The 20,602-nt window shown below is 36.0% G+C and overlaps 1 protein-coding gene across 1 annotated transcript in view; it reads right to left on the reverse strand.

Annotated features, from left to right (window-relative positions):
- Positions 1 to 467: 467 nt before the first annotated feature.
- Positions 468 to 20,602, reverse strand: part of METTL14 (methyltransferase like 14) — a 25,540-nt gene continuing 5,405 nt past the window's right edge. Inside the window, exons 4-11 of the mRNA XM_011952715.1 lie at positions 19,739 to 19,819; positions 19,287 to 19,374; positions 16,845 to 16,935; positions 14,141 to 14,282; positions 10,527 to 10,619; positions 7,017 to 7,133; positions 5,267 to 5,477; positions 468 to 1,106 (exon numbers count right to left, since the gene is read on the reverse strand). Coding sequence (XP_011808105.1) covers positions 802 to 1,106; positions 5,267 to 5,477; positions 7,017 to 7,133; positions 10,527 to 10,619; positions 14,141 to 14,282; positions 16,845 to 16,935; positions 19,287 to 19,374; positions 19,739 to 19,819 — 1,128 coding nt within the window. The 3' untranslated portion in view covers positions 468 to 801. The remainder of the gene's footprint in view (positions 1,107 to 5,266; positions 5,478 to 7,016; positions 7,134 to 10,526; positions 10,620 to 14,140; positions 14,283 to 16,844; positions 16,936 to 19,286; positions 19,375 to 19,738; positions 19,820 to 20,602) is intronic.

Genomic DNA, 20,602 nt, shown 5'->3' on the forward strand with positions numbered 1-20,602 from the left:
CAGTTCAAGTCCACACCAGAGTGTTATCTAGCACATGAATATTTGTTCTCCTTTGCTTCTTAGGAAGCATGATTAGGAGTCGTAGCCACAAAATTGAGATTACGATGATGAACTTTTTTTTTTAAAGTCTGCCTACTAAGTTCCATCTCTTCTTTCACCCATCCCTGGAATCTCCACCTCCCCTATCAGATTTAAATTTGAGAAGAGGTGATTTTGTTCAAAGTCTCTTAATTTCTTCAGTATTCAAATTATATCTGAGTTTATTTAAAACTCAAAAAAAAGAAGAAAAAAGCTCACCTCTTTTTATTGTTTCATCAAGAAAATGTTAAAACCCTGACAGAAGCTTACCATCTGTTCCAACCCTATTCTATCAAGGCCCCAAACAGCTCCCCATTTGCTATAGCAGCAGTGACAGGATGTGCATTACCAACTCCTGTCAGCACTAGCATGATACCACAGACTGGATCTTTTTCCATTATTTATTCCCCAAAATTAGCAAAATCCTTTGTAATTAGTTGAAGTCTATCAGAATAAATTCAGTCTCTGAAGATGAAGCTACTTGAATTGTTCCATTCTGTTCATGCACATAACAAAAGGCAGGATTATTCATTCATCCTGAAAAAAAAACTAGACAGTGTTTGTGACAACTGCAAGCGAGGCTGGCTAAGACATTCCTGCAGCTCAGAGAAATTAAAGCAAAGTGCAAGCTGGAAGTGAGTTCTAAAGTTAAGTCTCCCACTTGAAATTTAATTACAATAAAGAAGGTTAGAGGAGGATGAATAGGTTCAATGTCTTCAACAATTATCTGGGTGGAAAGCCACCTCTGTGTGCTCCTCCACGGCCCCCTCTAAAGCCACCTCTTTCTCCTCGGAAGTTAGATCGATTTCTTTCTCGTCCACGGCCAGCAGAAGTTCCACCTCTTCCTCCACCTCTGGGAGCTCCACCTCCTCGGTCAGATTTAGATTTGGGAGGAGGTGATTTTGGTCGAAGTCTCTCAATTTCTTCTGTACAACCAGTCAAGTAGGAATTAGGAGTACTGAAATAGGATGCATATGTTTCCGCATTGTAGTTGCTATTTGTAAGTGTTGGTCCAACTGTGAGCCAGCCTGCAATGGAGGAAACAAAGATTATACTTTTTATTTGCAATTCTCTCTTCTATTATTAATTCTTTAGAAGCTAGTTCAAATCCCCAATGCATTCTTAAAGATGTCCCCATCATTCATCCAGTATCCAATATTGATATCTTATACAGAATAGCACTTAACTGTGGTCATGTTTTAAAGATTTCACAGGTACGTATCTTGGTTTTCCTTCTAGACTGTAATTTTTTGTAATATATCCTCTTCATTTCCCCATCCATGTCCTATCTTTTGTGAGAATAGAACTTAGAGAAAAAAAATCCTATACATTACACTGAGTTTGGGTTTAGTGAAACTGTAATAAATTATATATAATCTTCCTATTTATGTAAATGGTGCTTTTCTGATTAAAATCTTGGAGCCAACTTTTGCTCTACACTTGCTAACTAGAAAATATTCTCAGTTGATAGGTCTGAGAAATTTAACCACTACCATGTTACTCCTACTCATTCCTATCTTTCCATTTCTACTGCCACACTCAAATTTAAGGTCCCCCCCCCCGTTTTTTAAACAAGGTCAATACCCTACCATATAACACGTGTCACAGACATACATATATACTGTAATGATCTATAACCTATAGCTTCTCCTCCCTCTAAAAGTGGAAAACCTAAAGCAAAGCTTAAAACATGTCACTTCTCTGCTCAAAAACCTTCCAACTGTTTCCACAAAGCCCAAATTCATAAATATGAAATATAAGATCTTTTACAATGATGGCTGAATGAACTTTCCAATAACACTTCTCATTAATGCTTTTCATGAACCTCTAAATAAAACAATGAACTACTATAGTAACTTCTTCTATACTAACCCCTATTTTTGTGCTCATATTATTTTCTTTTCTAACCTGTCAACCTGTTAAAAATCCCACCCTTCAACATCCAACTCAAATATAAAATGAAAATTATTTCTTCTTTCTCAGAATCTCCACTGCACATTATACTTCTGTAGGTAAAAAGCTATTTTGTCAATTATATTGCTAGACAGCTCTGCTTCTAATAAGGATATTTTCTGATTAATTAAACCATCTCTAGAATAGAAGGAACTACAAAATTAACTATAAATACCCAATACAGACACCATGCTTTGGGGTTCTTTGGGTGTGGTGACTCTTATAGACATGTCCTTTGCAAGGGTCCCTGAAAATATGCCTCTGGAGCATTACAAGAGATACAGCATTATTTGGGACAGGTCCAATTATCCCTAAGAATTAGGTTATTTATCAGCAAAATTAGGGTTATAATATAGCTGCCCCATCATCCTTAGGTTATTTCTTAGAAAAGCAGATGCATCATAAAAAGCTATAAAATGAAAAATATTTCACTAGGATCACATTCTAAAATACAGTAGCCATTTCTGTACAATACTTAGTTCATTGTTTTTTAAAACATTTTTAGTTTCTAACAGTACACAAATACAATAAGATTTATAACAGTTGAAGAAAAAAAGGTCAATTATACTGTGCCTTTTCTGTATGACCTGACAGATACCATGATCAAGAAGCACATTCCACACCTGTGGGCTCTCACTGACTATTAAATCTATGAGATTTTTATTTGCTGCCTCCTAGTTTATTTTTTGGCACGTTTGTGGCATTATGGAACACAACACCACAAACAATAACAAACAAAATTTAAAGATATAATAAAAATAACTAATACTCTGTCTCCCTTGCTATATTGTCTCTTACATAAAACATGGAAATCTTTGCAGAGTAAACTGGCTGTAGAAGTCCAAGGGACTCCCCTCTCTTCCAAATTCTGCACTGCAATATTGTGTTTTACTAGAAATTTGAAAGGTATTACTAAGAACAGAGTAAAGTTTAAAATAGTCTGGCTTGGGTGTCATGGCTCACACTTGTAATCCCAGCACTTAGAAGGCCGAGGCGGGTGATCACTTGGGTCAGGAGTTTGAGACCAGCTTGGCCAACATGGTGAAACTTCGTCTCTAATAAACATACAAAAAAATTAGCCAGGCGTGGTGGCACACACCGGTAGTCCCAGCTACTCAGGAGGCTGAATCACTTGAACCCAGGAGGCAGGGGTTGCAGTGAACCAAGATCGTGCCACTGCACTCCAGCCTGGACCACAGAGTGAGACCTTGTCTCAAAAAAAAAAAAAAAATTGTCTGGCTTCGGAGTGTATTTGACTCACAGTTATCTGTAAACTTTTATTTTAACACAATGGTAAACGGTATTCCTAAGGTATATGTGAAATACCTTAGGCTATTTCCTTGAGGAAGAAGTGTATTTGAGGAGCAACTTAATAAACTAAGGTCTTTTTTTTCTTTTTTTGAGGCAGAGTCTTACTCTGCCACCCTGGCTGGAGTACAGTGGCACAATCTCGGCTTACTGCAACCTCCGCCTCCCAGGTTCAAGCGATTCTTCCGCCTCAGCCTCCCAAATAGCTGACATTACAGGCACACACCACCACATCCAGCTAATTTTTGTATTTTTAGTAGAGACAAGATTTCACCATGTTGCCCAGGCTGGTCTCAAACTCCTGACCTCAAGTGATCTGCCCACCCCAGCCTCCCAAAGTGCTGGGATTACAGGCGTAAGCCAGAGTGCCTGGCCATAAATTAAGGTCTCTTGAACAGACTCTCAATTGCACATACTATTATTTATATGGCTAACTCCCAAACACCTATACTTCTATCAATCAGATTGTTCTTCCTTATTTTAATGTAGCTAATACTAAATTTTTGCAAGAGTTTCTTTCTTGAAACTCTTGCCTATTCAATTTCTTTCTTTTTATACTAGTAGTTTACAAGTACAAAATTAAACCTTACCCCTAACCTGAATATCAATCTAAAAATACTTCAGATAGAAAGACAGCAAGCAAATCCAAAGAAAGTAGAAAGAAAATTAGAAAACAAATTAATAAAATAAAAATAAACATGCAACAAGGCAATGAGAAGACAGTCACCGAATAGGAGAAAATATTTGCAAAAAACAAATCTGATAAAGTACTATTCTCCAAAATATACAAGTAACTCTTAAACGTCAACAATAAGAAAACAAACAGCGAAATAAAAAACGGGCCAAAGACCTTAAAAGACATCTCACCAAAAAAGGCATACAGATAGCAAATAAGCGTACGAAAAGATGTTCTACATCATACACCATCAGAAAAACGCAAATTAAAACAACATGATACCACTACACACGCACTAAAATTGCCAAAATCCTGAACACTGACAACACCAAATGCTGGTGAGGATGCGGAGCAATAGGAACTCTCACTGCCGGTGGAAATGCAAAATGGTACATACACTTCAGAAGACAGTCGTGGCAGTTTCTTACAAAATTAAACATATTCTTACCATACAATCCAGCATTTGTGCTCCCTGGCATTTACCCAAAGGAGCTGAAAACTTATGACCACACAAAAACCTGTACACAGATTTCCACTGTAGCTTATTCATAACTGCCAAAACTTGGAAGATGTCCTTCAGTAGGTAAATGGATACATAAACTGTGGTACATCCAATGGAATATTATTCGGCACTAAAAAGAAATGACCTATCAAACCATGAAAAGGAATACAGAAATCTTAAATGCCAATTACCAAATGAAAGAAGCCAATCTAAAAAAGCTACATACTATACAATTCCAACTATATAACATTCTGACAAAGTCAAATTATGGAGACAGTAAAAAGATAAGTGGTTGTCACGGGTTGTGGGTAGGGATGAATAAGTGGAGCATGGAGGATTTTTAGGACAGTGAAACTATTGAGTATGATCCTATAATGGTGGATAGATGTCATTATACATTTGTCCAAACTCACAGAATTACTACACCAAGAGTGAATCCTAATGTAAAACCATGGACTTTGAGTGATTATGACGTGTCAATGTAGGTTCATCATTTGTAACAAATGTACCACTCTGGTGGGAGATATTGATAACTGGAAAGGTTTTGCATGTGTGGGGGCAGAAGGTATATGGAAAGTCTCTGTGCCTTCCTCTCAATTTTGCTGTGGACCTGAAACTGTTCATATTTGAAGTACAGCAAGAAAAGGAATCAAATGCATAAGAACTTTATTTTACATAGCACCGTGTCCTATTTCCTGACATGCACAACCCAAAGGATTATGAAGTTGTTGTTTTAACTGAGGTCCTACCTGGTCGAATTGTACTATCTCTTCCAAATAGATGAAGGCGTCTTCTACCAAGACAAAAATGCTCAATTATATGAAAAATTTCTACAGGTTTTTCTATATTGCCAATTTCAGGTTCTTCTGTGATAATTAAGTCAATGTCAACATTAGCATGAATGAAGTCCCCATCTGTGCTACGCTTCACAGTTCCTTTGATCCCCATGAGGCAGTGTTCCTAAATAACAAGAGCAGACCAATTAATCTCTTTTAATCAACAGTCATTCCAAAACCTTTTACATTGATGTCCTCAATTCTAAAACAATCCTCATTTCTCCAAATCTTTGGGATACAGTTTCTCTTTTTTTTGAGACTGGGTCTCACTCTGTCACCCAGGCTGGAGTACAGTGGCACGATCTCAGCTCACTGCAGCCTTGATCTCCTGGGCTCAAGTGATTCCCCTGCCTCAGCCTCCCAAGTAGCTGGGACCACAGGAACATACCACCACACCTGGCTAATTTTTAAATTTTTTGTAAAGACAGGGTCTCGTCATGTTGCTCAGGCTGGTCTCAAATTCCTGGGCTCAGGTGATCTACCTACCTCGGCCTCCCAAAGTGCAGGGATTACAGAAGTGAGCCACCATTTCTGGTGAGATACAGTTCTATGGGCAACAAAACAACAGGAAAACATGGATCTCTGGATGAGGAAAGACTGCCATGTAAATAGAAAAACTCTTTTCTACACTCTCACTTACAACACTCAATATTTTCAGAATACTTCATTTCTGATCCCAGATGTATGGATTTTTCCCATACCAAGCAATTCTTCATTTCTTCATCAACACATTCAATTCAATTCTGACACTATCTGTTAGTTAGTGCAGACCCCACAGGTCAAGGGCTGAGAACCACAAGATTGCCCCACCTTCAGATACTAATCACAAGTCCAGACTGTCACCTGTGCTTCTGACCAACTGGCTATAAAACAGAGGTTCCCATGACCTCTTCCTCGAGTTAGATCATTTGCTAGAACAACTCAAGGAATTCAAGAAAGCTCTTTACTTACTGTGATCTATTTATTATAAAAGGATACAACTCAAAACAACCAGATGGAAGAGATACATAATGAAAAGTATGGTGCATAGGGCATGGAGCTGCTGTGCCCTCTCCAAGTGGACCACAGTCCCAGAAACTCCACAGGTTCACCAACCCAGAAGCTCTCCAACCTCTGTCTTGGGATTTTTACAGAGGCTTCATTACCTAGGCATGATTCCAGTCCAAAAAGACTTAATAAGAAAGACCCTCCCACCAGTGGCTCCCTAAAAAGTAAAGAATGAAAACTGTTAAAACCTGATACTAGCAAGGCAGAGTCACAAGAAACAGAAGTTCTCAGGGGTTCTTGTAAAGGAAAAAGAAGGAAAGAAGACAGAAATACGTCTCTAAGCTGGCCAGCTAGAGTTTTGCGGCTCTCTCTTCTTTCTGAACCTAGAAAAATTTTGCGGGTCAGTGTGATCAAAAGCCTTTATCTAATAGAAATATGGCATTTAGGACATAGAGGAATATATACTCCCCTTTTTAGCATGGTGGGGTTGATCTAAGATAATGAATAAAACATTTTAAAACTAATTTGGATGTATTCCTGTAATGCTCAATGCTATCTTTACAAGTCTAAGAAAAGGACCTTTTTACTAAAGTTAATTAAACAGTATATAGTGATTTGGAAAAGCTTGAGAGAAAACCATGAAAATTAAAAAAAAACAAATTAGTAAAGGCAATACCTTTGTTCTCTGAAAGACAGCCTTTGGATCTAAAGTCTTAGTCTTCCCAGGATTGTTTTTATTGGTTTTAATCCAACAAATATCTTCACATCTTCTGTAACCCCATTTTCGTAAACACTAGAAACAAAAGAATTTTAAACAGAAACCCTTAACTTAAAGAAATAAACAATACTTACAATAACCAACTAGCATTAAAAAACAAACTTTCTAGAGGCTTCAGACACTACATTCCAAGGTTTCAAGGTAATTTTGTTTCAGTGTAGAATATAAAAAGAAACGCTAGTTTTTAAATATATAGCCATAATACGGAATACATATATCTTTTGGATATCAACGTCACATATATAGTTAAATATCAAAACATAGAAAGGACTACATCATCTCCCAATCCGACATTCTATTGTCATCAATGGACACGGGGTTTTAAACTGTAAGCACTCAGACCTTCTGTAATCACAAAATAATCCAAAACACAATTTGATTCCCACCACCTCAATATTCTATTCTCTGACAAAGTTATACACCGTTGAAAATTTTCTAAATGCTAACTTCAAATGAGAGTCTTATAAAACCTTATTTCTGTATTTAATACAACTGTAAAAATGTTCAAACTTAAAATTGCTACATGTATCTCTTTGTTGGGTAAAATGGTACTTTCATCTCTACATAATCTAGAAAATAGACATGTGAACCTTAATGACCTAGAAGCTGTTATACATTAACATAAAACAAATACCAGCTAAATGATTGCTCACAGTGACATCTGAAAGTCTACCATATGCTAGTGCTGCGTAGCTGCTGGGAATAAAAACATGAATAAGACACAGTCCCTATTCCCATCAACTTAAGAGTAAAGGAGGGAAAAATAAATAAATAAGTACAGTATTGCTGGTATGATGATCAAGTACATATAAAGATATAGTAGAGGGGGGTTGGGGACTAGGGGAGGGATAGCATTAGGAGAAATATCTAATGTAGATTACAGGTTGATGGGTGCAGCAAACCACCATGGCACATGTATACCTACATAACAAACCTGCATGTTCTGCACATGTATCCCAGAACTTAAAGTATAATTAAAAAAAAAAAAAAAAAACTTTCCAACAAGCTTCCTTTCCACCACAGGAAATCCTGTTGGGAGGTCCCCCTGAACAACAACAACAAAAAGATATAGTAGAGTATAAAACATACACTTTTCAGGAATGCTTATTGGGTAATGTAAGATAACAATCAAAATGAAACTTAGAATTTTATTTTATTTTATTAATTAATTAATTTATTTAGAGACGGAGTCTCACCCAGGCTGGAGTTTAGTGGTGTAATCTTCACTCACTACAACCTCCGCCTCCCAGGTTCAAGCAATTCTCATGCCTCAGCTTCCCAAGTGGCTGGGACCACAAGCATGTGCCACCATGCCACGCTAATTTTTGTATTTTTAGTAGAGATGGGGTTTCACCATGTTGGCCAGGCTGGTCTTGAACTCCTGGCCTCAAGTGATCTGCCCGCCTCTGTCTCTCAAAGTGCTGGGATGACAGATATGAGCCACTGCATCCAGGAGAGTTTTATTTTAAAATCTCCAAAATCAAGATCAATATGTGTTCCTGTTACTAAATATTTACTTTGCACCAGGTGTCATTAACATCACTATGACCTAAATTCTACCTCGGCCTAGAATTAGATAAATTCTAATCCACTAATTTATCAAAAGCTCATGAGTATTTCTCATGCTGAATTATTTTTTTAAATCTTAAATCATTTTTCGCCAAACTCTCACCAGTATGATAAACTGCTGCATAAGCAAATAAGATAAAAACCTCCTGGATGGCTACTCAGGAGGCTGAAGCAGGAGAATCGTTGCAACTGGGAGGCAGGGTTTTACAGTGAGCTAAGATAGCACCACTGCACTCCAGCATGGGCAACAAAGCAAGGCTCTGTCTCAAAAGGAAAAAAATAAAAAATAAAAATCTCCTAATAATTTTCAATCTAATTTGGGGAATGAGAGATGAAAGATCAAAGTCAGATATTAAAGTTAAAGTAAATACTAATATACCTATAAAAACATATGTTTCGCTCTTACTTTTCTATAGCATCTTGAAGAGCCACCGCCAAAAAAATGGAGATATTCAACTGAAATACAGTTATAGTCTACCTTGGAGTTAATAAATAATAGAAGCAGTGATGTTACCCAACAGCCTTACTATTTATATAAAGAATATAAAGTAATTGTAGAATTTCAGAATTTGGGCACAATCTTATTTCCATATAATCATACTTGTTATCTCATATAATCCTACTTAAACTTTTCAACTGTCAAATGGATACCTCCCCAAACTGGAATGATTAAATGAGATAGTTTGGTGTATAGTAAGTAATATGTCATAAAAATGAAAAGTGTCAACCAATAAAATGTGACAAAACTGAGACCCTCAAGAGTATGTTTTTGCCCAAAGTCTTACTGTTGCATAGCAGACAAATTGAGAGCAAAATTAAGACTCCTGATACCTAGTCATAATATTGTTATTCTTGTTTAGAACAGCATATATATTATTTTGTTCCTTTTGGCCAGGGCCAATGAGGCCCAGGAATGGTGGCTCATGCCTGTAATCCCAACACTTTGGGAGGCTGAGGTGGGAGGATCCCTTGAGCCTAGGAGTTTGAGGCCAGCCTGGGCAACATAAAAAGACCTAATCTCTGCAAATACTAAAAAAAATTAGCCAGGGGTAGTGTTGTGCCTGTGGTCCCAGCTATTAGGAGGCTGAGGTGGGAAAACTGCTTGAGTCCAGGAGGTTGAGGCTGCAGTAAGCCACGACTGTGCCACTGCACTCTAGCCTGGGCAATAGAGTTAGTACCTTGTCTCAAAAAAAAGAAAAAGAAAAAAGAAAAAAAAAAAACCTCCAATACAAAAATAAATAAATAAAAAAAGCTCTGAAATACAATTAAATATTAGATACTTAAAATAAGTTCAGGTATTATAACTTCTTTCTCATTCATTAAAATAAATAAAAAAAGCTCTGAAATACAATTAAATATTAGATACTTAAAATAAGTTCAGGTATTATAACTTCTTTCTCATTCATTCATGTCTTCCATATGCTGTGTTACTTTTCCAATTTTATTTGACTTCCATTTGGATTTCAGGTGCCAAAGCTCCTGAATACTTTCAGCTACTCATAGAATACTTTTTAGCTACTCATAAAGAATTGTAAATGACACCAAGCAGCTCATTTTTGAGGTATAATTTGGAGTTTCAAATCTTTAAGCTGTTCTCTTCCTGTACTTGTAATGAAGCGTCTTTTGGAAGAGCTACACATTTATCCCTAGTGCTGGTTAACTAACTTACAAGTATTGCCTTTCTTACGTTCTTTTCTGGAAATTTTTTTTCTCAGTATTTTAGAATTATTTAAGAAACAAAGGAAAAAATAACATCCACTTTCAAACATCCTATGCAACACACTGTTGTATTTTTTTCTTATTAATTTAAAAATCCACTTTATAAAAGCACCATCTTACCACTCTTCCAAGGTCCAGCCCCTCCCCAGAACCACACCAGAGAAAAATAAATGATCGAGGTGCTGCAATCTCATCAATTTCTAACTTCATAATCTGTAAGAAATCAAAACAATATTGCATAAAAGTATTTTGTTTCCCATTCATCCTAAATCCAAAAGAACAACAATTAAGATTAGGATAGATGTGTTCTTTAAGTGTATTAGTTTCCATTAGGAACTATAATAGAAAATAAACATTATCCTTAAAATTACTTGTTCTATTGTTTTGTTACTTTATATACAAACAACATACACACGTGTGCTCATGTACACATATATACACTTGCTTTTATATGGAAAGAGCTTATAGGAAACAAGAGCTATAGAATTATGGAATCTTTTAAGATGGAGCTTGAGAGAGATTCTCCAGCAATGTTTTATCATTTACTGAAAAAGAATGAAGCACTTAACTGAGCCCAAAGTTAGGGACAAAATTAAAATAAAATATAGCAATAAATGTTTCGGGAGGACTGTGATATCCAGTATCTACAGAAGAACTTCTCAATAAATCAATATGCATATTTTCCTACAATTACTACTTAAAGTCTGAAATGCTAAAAAAAAAAAAAAATTATTCTCTTTTGACACTAATTCTAAAAGTTAAGTGTTGGTACTTTGATTAAATGCTTGTGTTCTTAAGTAAAACACAATGACCACTACTGACCCCTCTACCATGAAAAAGAATACCTGTGAAACCCAAACACTTTTCTTATTTACATTTTGTTATTACATTAATTACTGGCACTTTCTTTAGGATAATATCTCATAAAAGTTAAAGAGCTTAGGGCTCTGGGGCCAGACAAAATTTTTCAATATGCCAGCCAGAGCTGAAGTACAGTGAAATTAAACTGAAATCAAGAATCTGCATATAAAATAGAATTTCTTTATTTTAAAAACTGTATTAGTTTATTATATATAATTGAAGCCTTTGTACCTCACTGCTGAAACCTCATGGATTGGTTAGAGAAAACAAAGTTCTGCCTAATTATTAATAAAGGACATAATCAGATTGCTTAAATTTTTTCTTTTGATTAAACTGACAAAAAATGGTTTTTAATATTAATATTCAACTTTAATGAAGATATGGTTAACTAGACATTCTTAAACACTACTGAAAGGAATGTAAATTTATACCTATCTGGAAAACTTATCTGCAATAAATATCAAGAGCATTAAGTCTTTAATCTTACGTCTTAGAAATACTACATTCTGTGCACTTTTCTGATTTTTCAACAATAAATACAAGTAACACTTTAAACAGGGAAGGGGAAAAACTTTTACATTATAGGAGCCATACAAATGTAAATAAAAGTGCTAGGAGTATTAAAGCTAATAGGAAAAGCTTCAAGGAAGAGGAAGAGTTAGAGGTAAATCTTGGAAAAATAGATATGATTAAGAGTAGTAACTACCATTAACTCAGAAAGGGACATGCAAGGACTCCCATCTGTTTTCTAAGAAACATGTCTTCCAGTTTCAGTCCCTTCCTTGCCCCACATCTTTTCTAGAAGTGCAGGACGTTCCTAGTTACACTCTCGAAACTCACTGTTCCCTTGGTTTCCATTACATTCATACTCTCCTGGTTCTCTTCATTCATCACTGAATAACTCGTTTTTAAATTTATTTTATACGTAGTATTTAATTGTAAATGTTTTCCCAGGTTTTACTGTCAGTCCACATTTTTATACTGAGACACAATCCCAGGATAAACTCATCTATTTGCATGGATTTTATGTGATAATCCTCTATAATATGTATTTTGAAACCAGATCTGCCTGTCCTTAAAGAGTTTCATATTCTATTCCTATGACCTCTTCCATTTGAATGTCTCACATATACCTAGAAATCAACTTATTCAATATTATTTAACCTTTCTAATCCCGCTTGTCTTCTGAAACTCACTCTCAGTTGGTGATAATTCAACCCACCTATCCCAAGATAGAGACCATGAGTTATCCTTAACTCTTCCCCTCGTCCCAATCACTCAATTTTACCAAATCTACCTCCTAAACATTACCGAAGTTATCACCTTCTTTCCATGCCTACTCTTACCCTAATTCAGGGTCCCTTCATCTCAGCATTACATTACTCTAAGAAGGAGTCTTCTAATTGCTCTCCTTTTTCCAGAATTCTTTTTGTTTTTTGAGACGGAGTCTTGCTCTGTCGCTCAGGCTGGAGCACAATGGCGCAATCTCGACTCACTGCAACCTTTGCCTCCCAGGTTCAAGCGATTCTCCTGCCTCAGCCTCCCAAGTAGCTGGGACAACAGGTGCGTGCCACCACGCCCAGCTAATTTTTATATTTTTAGTAGAGATGGGGTTTCACCATGTTGATCAGGCTGCTCTCAAACTCCAGACCTCGTGATCCACCCGCCTCGCCTCCCAAAGTGCTGGGATTACAGGCATGAGCCACCACGCCCAGCCATTTTTCCAGAATTCTTTCCCAGACTCTATCCCAGCTTCCAAACACCAATCTGACCTTTTTACTAAACTGGTTAAAACTCTTCAAAGACGTATTAATGTCTTCAGAATAAAAGTCCAAACTTCTGACACATCACCTCAAGATAGTCCCAATCTGTGTTCCAACAATACCAACCTACATACTGGACCTTCACCCCACAACCAGATAGTCATTTGCCTCCATCCCTTCTGTTCTTGTTGTTCCTTGTGCTTGTAAGCCCCGTCCCACATCTTTCTTGACTAATTCTAACTAATCTATTTCTATTGTTCAGGTGTCACCTCCTCTGTGTTCATATGTCCCATCTACCCAGGCTTGGTCAGTTGTTCTCATGTCATCTTATGCAAGACTCTATTATTTAATCAACAAAATTGTGATTATGTGTCCATAAAGGCTATTTATCCATACTTTGCTACACTGTAAATGGTTTAAAGAGTATAAATCATGTTTTTATATATATAAACAAACTCTGATGTTTACTGAAACTAATCAAATGCAGAATGAATTATGAGTCATTCCGTCTGTTTTTTTTTTTTTTTTGAGACGGAGTCTCGGTCAGTCGCCGGGGCTGAGTGCAGTGGCCGGACTGCAAGCTCCGCCTCCCGGGTTCCCGCCATTCTCCTACCTCAGCCTCCGGAGTAGCTGGGACTACAGGCGCCCGCCACCTCGCCCGGCTAGATTTTTGTATTTGTTAGTAGAGACGGGGTTTCACCGTGTTAGCCAGGATGGTCTCGATCTCCTGACCTCGTGATCCACCCGTCTCGGCCTCCCAAAGTGCTGGGATTACAGGCTTGAGCCACCGCGCCCGGCCAATTCCGTCTGTTTTTAAACTTTTCTAGCTATATAGCCAAGGGCTCTAAGACCAAAATTGTAAGTCTTCTACAGCCTATTTGCTTATTATCTGCTCAATGTTCAATTTCTGCCTCGAGAAGAAGAATTAAATTAAAGATAATGTAATATTGGTCAATATACCTTGGACCTTCAGCTATAATTTACACTATAAATCTATATTTATAATCCCTACAAAAGTAGGGATGACATTTATTATCTCATTTTCTGACCAAATAAACATATTCATTTGAAAATAAATAATTCATTACAACGTAGAAAGTTTCATCATACATCATCCCAAGTCCAGCACTTTTCATTAGCAGTGATGCCAGTTTCTCTGTAATATTCTTCTAAAGGGGGTTCCAGAAGAATCACATCAAATTTGGGTGTTAGTTCTCTGATGTCAAAGGCTTCTATATCGGCTTGTAAGTACCTATTTGATTAAAGCATAAAAAATGAGATTTTTTAAAAAAAGCTTTTTAAATAAGATTTTCAAGTACCTTAACAGATGGTAATGAAAGAAATGTCTTAGACATCACTAAACATTATTACTAAACACTATTTACAAAGTAATCAGTAAGTTAATTATTAAAGGCCTTTTTATTGAGAGTCTTTTTTTCTTCAGTATAGACTTAAACCATCTACCAGTGATCTTTCTTAAGTCATGAATATAATTAAACTACATAGTAAAATTCCTATTATTCCCCATGTACACCCAGAATATATTCTTCTCTCAATATTAAAAATCCATACTCAGATGTGTCTCTGAACCCCTTTCCATTCTCATCTGAATTTTCTAATGTCATATTGTTTTATTCTCAATTGTTTAGTTAGAAAATCCATTTCTCTGTAAGCTTTACATGCTTCCTCCTAAAACACAGTTTTCATATAATTTTCTTTTATTAGTTTTTTCATTAGTAAAAATGTTTCTATTAAGAGTCTTTTCATGCTACCTAATATAAGTTAGTACTGGCCTTTACTGAAAAGATATTTTCACAAAGCATGAAAATATTTTAAATTTAAATTTAAAATGCTTTAAATGTAAATGGGTTTTCGTGGTTTTTTTTTTTTTTTTTTTTTTTTAAGACAAGTTCTCACTATATTGCTCAGGATGAATGCAGTGGCTATTCACAGGCCTGATCATAGAGTACTACAACCTCAAACTCCTGGGCTCAAGTGATCTTCCCACCTGAACATCTCATTAAAGGTATATTTTAGGCCACGCATGGTGACTCATACCTATAATACCAACACTTTGGGAGGTCAAGGTGGGAGGATCGATTGACCCCAGAAATTTGAGACCAGCCTGGGCAACACAGTGAGACCCTGTCTCTGTGTAAATAAATAAATAAATAAGCAAGCGAGTAAAGGTGTATTTTAAAATACGACGAATATTAGAGTATACTTAGACTTCCTCTCCACATACTAAGACATTCTGTGGTGCTTCTTATGACTTACAGAATACTTTTTTTTTTTTTTGAGAAAGTGTCTCACTCTGTCACCAGGCTGGAGTGCAGTGGCACAATCTCGGCTCACTGCAAGCTCTGCCTCCCTACAGGCATGTGCTACCACACCCAGCTAACTTTCATATTTTTAGTAGAGACAGGGTTTCACTATGTTGGCCAGCACAGTCTCAATCTCTTGCTCTCGTGATCCACCCACCTCGGCCTCCCGAAGTGCTGAGATTACAGGTGTGAGCCACCGCACCTGGCCCAAAACACATGTCATCATATCGTTAAATGTACAAAACATTTAAAGCTAAATTCTCCAATTTTAAAGATCTCATATACATTTCTGAGGAAAATATTATTCTGTTTAGCAAGGTTAAAATGAATTATCATATTCCAAATTGTTAAGAATAGTATCTCAGAATGCTAAGCTGTTATTAGTATTTGTTTTCTTCTTTTCCTGAATCTACACTTTCTAAGCTTCCTTTAACAAACAAATTACTTGACAAGATATCATTTAAAGGCATTTTAAGTAAGTTATCAAGAATATGGATTCTTATTCTGTCATCCAGGCTAAAGTGCAATCAAGCGATCTCAGCTCACTGCAACCTCTGCCTCCCAGGTTCAAATGATTCTCCTGCCTCAGCCTCCTGAGTAGCTGGGATTACAGGCATGTGCCACCATGCCCAGCTAATTTTTGCATTTTTAGTAGAGATGAGGTTTCAGCATGTTGGCCAGGCTGGTCTCAAACTCCTGACCTCAGATGATCCACCTGCCTCAGCCTCCCAAAGTGCTGGGATTAGAGGCGTGAGCCACCGTGCCTGGCTTGGATGACTTTTAAGAAGAAAAAATATTTAGAAGCACTTTAAGCAAATTATCTGAAAAGCTGGAAAAAAAAACTGAGAGCCCACTGTGAAGTCAGCACCAGAGTTTCAAATCAACATTTTTGCTATAATGAAGAAATAGGGCTCGGTGAGGTGGCTCACGCCTGTAATCCCAGCACTTTGAGGCTGAGGGGGGCAAATCACCCGAGGTCAGGAGTTTGAGACCAACCTGGGCAACATGGTGAAACCCCGTCTCTACTAAAAATACAAAAATTAGCCAGGCATGGTGGTGTGTGCCAAAAATTAGCCAGGCATGGTGGTACATGCCTGTAATCCCAGCTCTTCAGAATGCTGAGGCATGAGAATCGCTTGAACCCAGGAGGCGGAGGTTACAGTGAGCCGAAATCACGCGACTGCTCTCCACACCGCAGTCTGGGCAACAGAGCGAGAATCCATCTCAAAAAAGAAAAATAGAGCCAGGAGTGAAATGCCTGTAGTCCAGCCGAGGTGGGAGGATTGCTTGAGCCCAGGAGATGGACATAAGCCTGGGCAACATAATGAGACCCAGTCTTTAAAAGACAAAAAAGCAGAGAGAAGAAACAGAGTAATAAAGCATGTTAACATGAGTGTTGAATTTAGGAAAAAGAAAAAAGTTACAGGATAAACAAATTGATATTTTAAGCCTGAGTTGCGAATAAACAGTAATTGAATAAAAACACTTACATAGGAGGAGTGTTAGATTTAGCTATTAACTCATCCTTTAGCCTGATGAGCTCCCTCAGTTTAGGATATTCTTCAAATCTGTCAGCTAAACCTGAGTAGAAAAAATAGTAAATTCTAAATTCAACTCAACTGAAGTTAGTATCAGTAATTCAAAAGTTATGAGCCCTTTCAAGAAAACAAAACAATACATACACCACTTGACTCATATCTTTTAAGAAAGCTTAATTTCTAATAATTTTAAATAATATGCATGCAGATTTCATAACTAATGACATGCAAGTAAAAATCCAGGTGTTCTAAAACCCAGTCCAAGTCAATAAGCCACTCAATCACATATTTATTAAGTTAAACAATCACCCCTAGCATCCAGTTTAACATTCAGGGGAAAAAAAACAAAACAAAAAAACTACCTTTCTTGTGTGATTTTCCCCCCTTCCTCTTAGCTAAAAAAAAAAAAAAAAAAAAACCTTCTCCTAAAGAACCTGATTAAGATTTGTACTTAATTTCTTGGATAGTTATTCAAAGCAAAGACAGTAAGTGTTTCTTCCCAAACAGGAAGCATATTTATAACAACTTAAATTATATGAACTTCCTAATTTAAAAACCAAAAATTAATACAAATATTAGTAACTTTAACACCAAAGAAAAAAAGAAAAAGAGTTTATAAAGCTTCCTCAATCAGTGGTTGCAGATCACATTTCAAATAAAATGAATTTGAAGATTTTATTATAGTCAAGTTTCAAGACAGCAGAGTCAGCTTCTACTCATCTACAAAACAGAAGGCACAACTTTTCCTCAATCTGTAATAGCTTTCTAAGTATGTTTTCTTTGCCTTGGGGAGGCAGGTATCCTAAGAGCAGAGCAGTTTATATCTAAATCTGGTTATACAATTTAACCACAAATATTTATGCTACATCTACATTTTGCTTACAAAAACATTAAAATTGGTTGCTCTACTTCAAGAGTAATGTTGCTTCCAAGTAACAAAGGAAAAACTAAATTTGATTATATCAAAAATAGAATGTTTGTGCTACAAAATATACTATCAAGAAAGTGACCCACAGAATGCGAGAAAATATTTGCAAATTATTCATCACATAAGAGACTTGTACTCAGAATATGTAAAAAATACACACCCACACCCACACACAAAGAGAATATATAAGACTGTTGTTATTCAACAGTAAAAAGACAGTGAAACAATTTAAAAATACATAAAGTATTAGGATATCTCTCTAAAAAAGATATTTAAATGGCCAATAAGCATATAAAAAGATGCTCAGTATCATTAGTCACTAGGCAAATGCAAATCAAAACTACAATAAAATACCACTTCACACTTACTAGGATGGCTACCATAAAAAACAGATAATAGTAAGTGCCCAAGATGTGAAGAAACTGGAACCATCATACATTGTTAGTAAAAAATGTAAAATGGTGCAGCTGCTGGAAAAACACTTGAGTAGTTGTTAGAAAGGTAAACATATATAATTGCATATTACTTGGCAATTTAAAAACATGAACTACAGGCACATGCTTCAACATCAATGACCCTTAAAAACAGGCTAAGTGAAAGAAGCCAGGGACAAACCACCACACATTGTATAATTTCATTTACATGAAATGTCCAAAATAGGTAAATGTATAGAAATATAAAGTAGATCAGTAGATACCTAAGGCTGAGAAGGGGTAGATGAGAGAGAGGAAATGGGGGACTGACTGCTAATGGGTACAGGGCTTCCTTAGGGGAGATGCAAATGTTCTAATATAGATTGTGGTAATAGTTGCACAACCCTGTGGATACATTAAAGAAAAACACTGAATTATACTCTTTAAGTGAGTGAATTGTACAGTATATAAGTATTATCTCAATAAATCTGTCTAAAACGCAAGAATAGGCATAGTACCAAACTGGAGCCAAAAAGAAACAAACAAAAAAATAGTAATATTGATTGACAGAAAAAGAAGGTATACCGGGCCGGTGCAATGGCTTACGCCTGTAATCTCAGCACTTTGGGAGGCCGAGGCAGGCAGATCACCTAAGGTCAGGTGTTTGAGACCAACCTGGCCAACATGGTGAAACCTTGTCTCTACTAAAAATATAAAAATTATCCAGGTGTGGTGGCAGGTGCCTGTAATCCCAGTTACTCGGGAGGCTGAGGCAGGAGAATCGCTTGAATCCGGGAGGCAGAGGTTACAGTGAGCCAAGATCTCCCCACTGCACTCCAGCCTGGGCAACAGAGCAAGGCTCTGTCTCAAAAAACGAAAAGAAAAGAAAGAAAGAAAAAGAAAAGAAAAAGAAGGTATATCAGGAGCACTGAGAACAAAAAAAAGACGTCAAGCTGGGAAAAATAATTTTGTTAGAAATATTCACAAAGTGGATAAATTACATGCATGTAATTGAGAGTCAGCAACAGCATTTTCCAAACAAATCTGACATACCTACATCCCTGATGAAATTCTGAGGTCTATGTCCAGTGTCTACAAAATGTTGGCAGTAATCATTATGGGGATTTAAGCTCTGTGTTCCCTAAATTAAAAAACAAAGTTAAATTTGTAACATGCACTGTAATGGCAGATAAATTATCTCTACTTTGTTTTCTATTACAAGGTCATACAAAATGCAGTCAATTGATAGATTTAAAAATTAGTAATATTTGAAAATACGACTAAAATTATTACTTTTCAGTAGCTACTGATATTAATATACCTTTATCTAACATTAGCCAAATATCAGAAGACTATTTCATGAGTAATTTTAAATAATCTTTATTTCATAACAATGATCCTTCAATAATTGAAAAATATCTTGAAGACAAATAGGTATTTAAAATCTTTTCAGGTATAGAGCTTAAATGTGATGAGTTACAAAATTTGAAAATTATTTATTTTACCTTAAGAAAAGTACTAGAATCTTTGTAAATCTCTTCTTCATATGGCAAATTTTCTTCCTCCTGTTGCATTTCTAGTTCATCCTTGAAAAACGTAAGATTAAGTAAATGTTTTACAAATGGGGCTACTTCTCTAATTATCACATCTTGATTAAAACTCAACATAAATACTTTATTTCCTTAAGATTTAATAAATGTTTTAAATTAGCACTGAAGTCAAACATTGAAGTCTTTGCTTTCCCATCATTAGATCTAGCTAGTTGATTATTTTCATTAAAAAATTTCCTATCATAAATAATAATTACTATAACTACTATTTTGTTGATTGATTTGTCTAAAACTATTTATCTCATATACAATACTATAAACGTTAGAGTCTAGTTTGAGTCATGAAAGATATGACCACCAATGTTGCAATTTTATTTCCATTAGATTAAACCATATGAAAGTGCTATGCTTATAGGTCAAAAAGGTTAGAATATCAGCAACTGCATATGGTTCCACCTAAAATAATCACAAGCATTTAAGTTATGTATTATCAGAACTGCAACATATAAGACATTATTCGCGAAATTAGGGATTATTTCACTGAACTTTCTAGAGATTTTATTGAAACCATACATTCTTATCTCTATTATATACAATTAACTTGAAAAAAACAGAAGTAAGTTTTTTGGACTATAATACTTTCAACTATTTCAACTTAATATTGCAACTACAAGTTAGAAGTTGGGTTTTCCTTGATGCTCTTTCAGAAATATTTCTACAATGTAGTCTAGGCCATAAATCCTAAAAATATCTTGATTGTACTACCCAATATTGTTAACATGGAATAACAACTCCTCAAAAAAGACTACTGCAGCTTCT

This window comes from Colobus angolensis, unplaced genomic scaffold (assembly GCF_000951035.1).
Source record: "Colobus angolensis palliatus isolate OR3802 unplaced genomic scaffold, Cang.pa_1.0 Scaffold345, whole genome shotgun sequence".
Taxonomy (NCBI): domain Eukaryota; kingdom Metazoa; phylum Chordata; class Mammalia; order Primates; family Cercopithecidae; genus Colobus; species Colobus angolensis.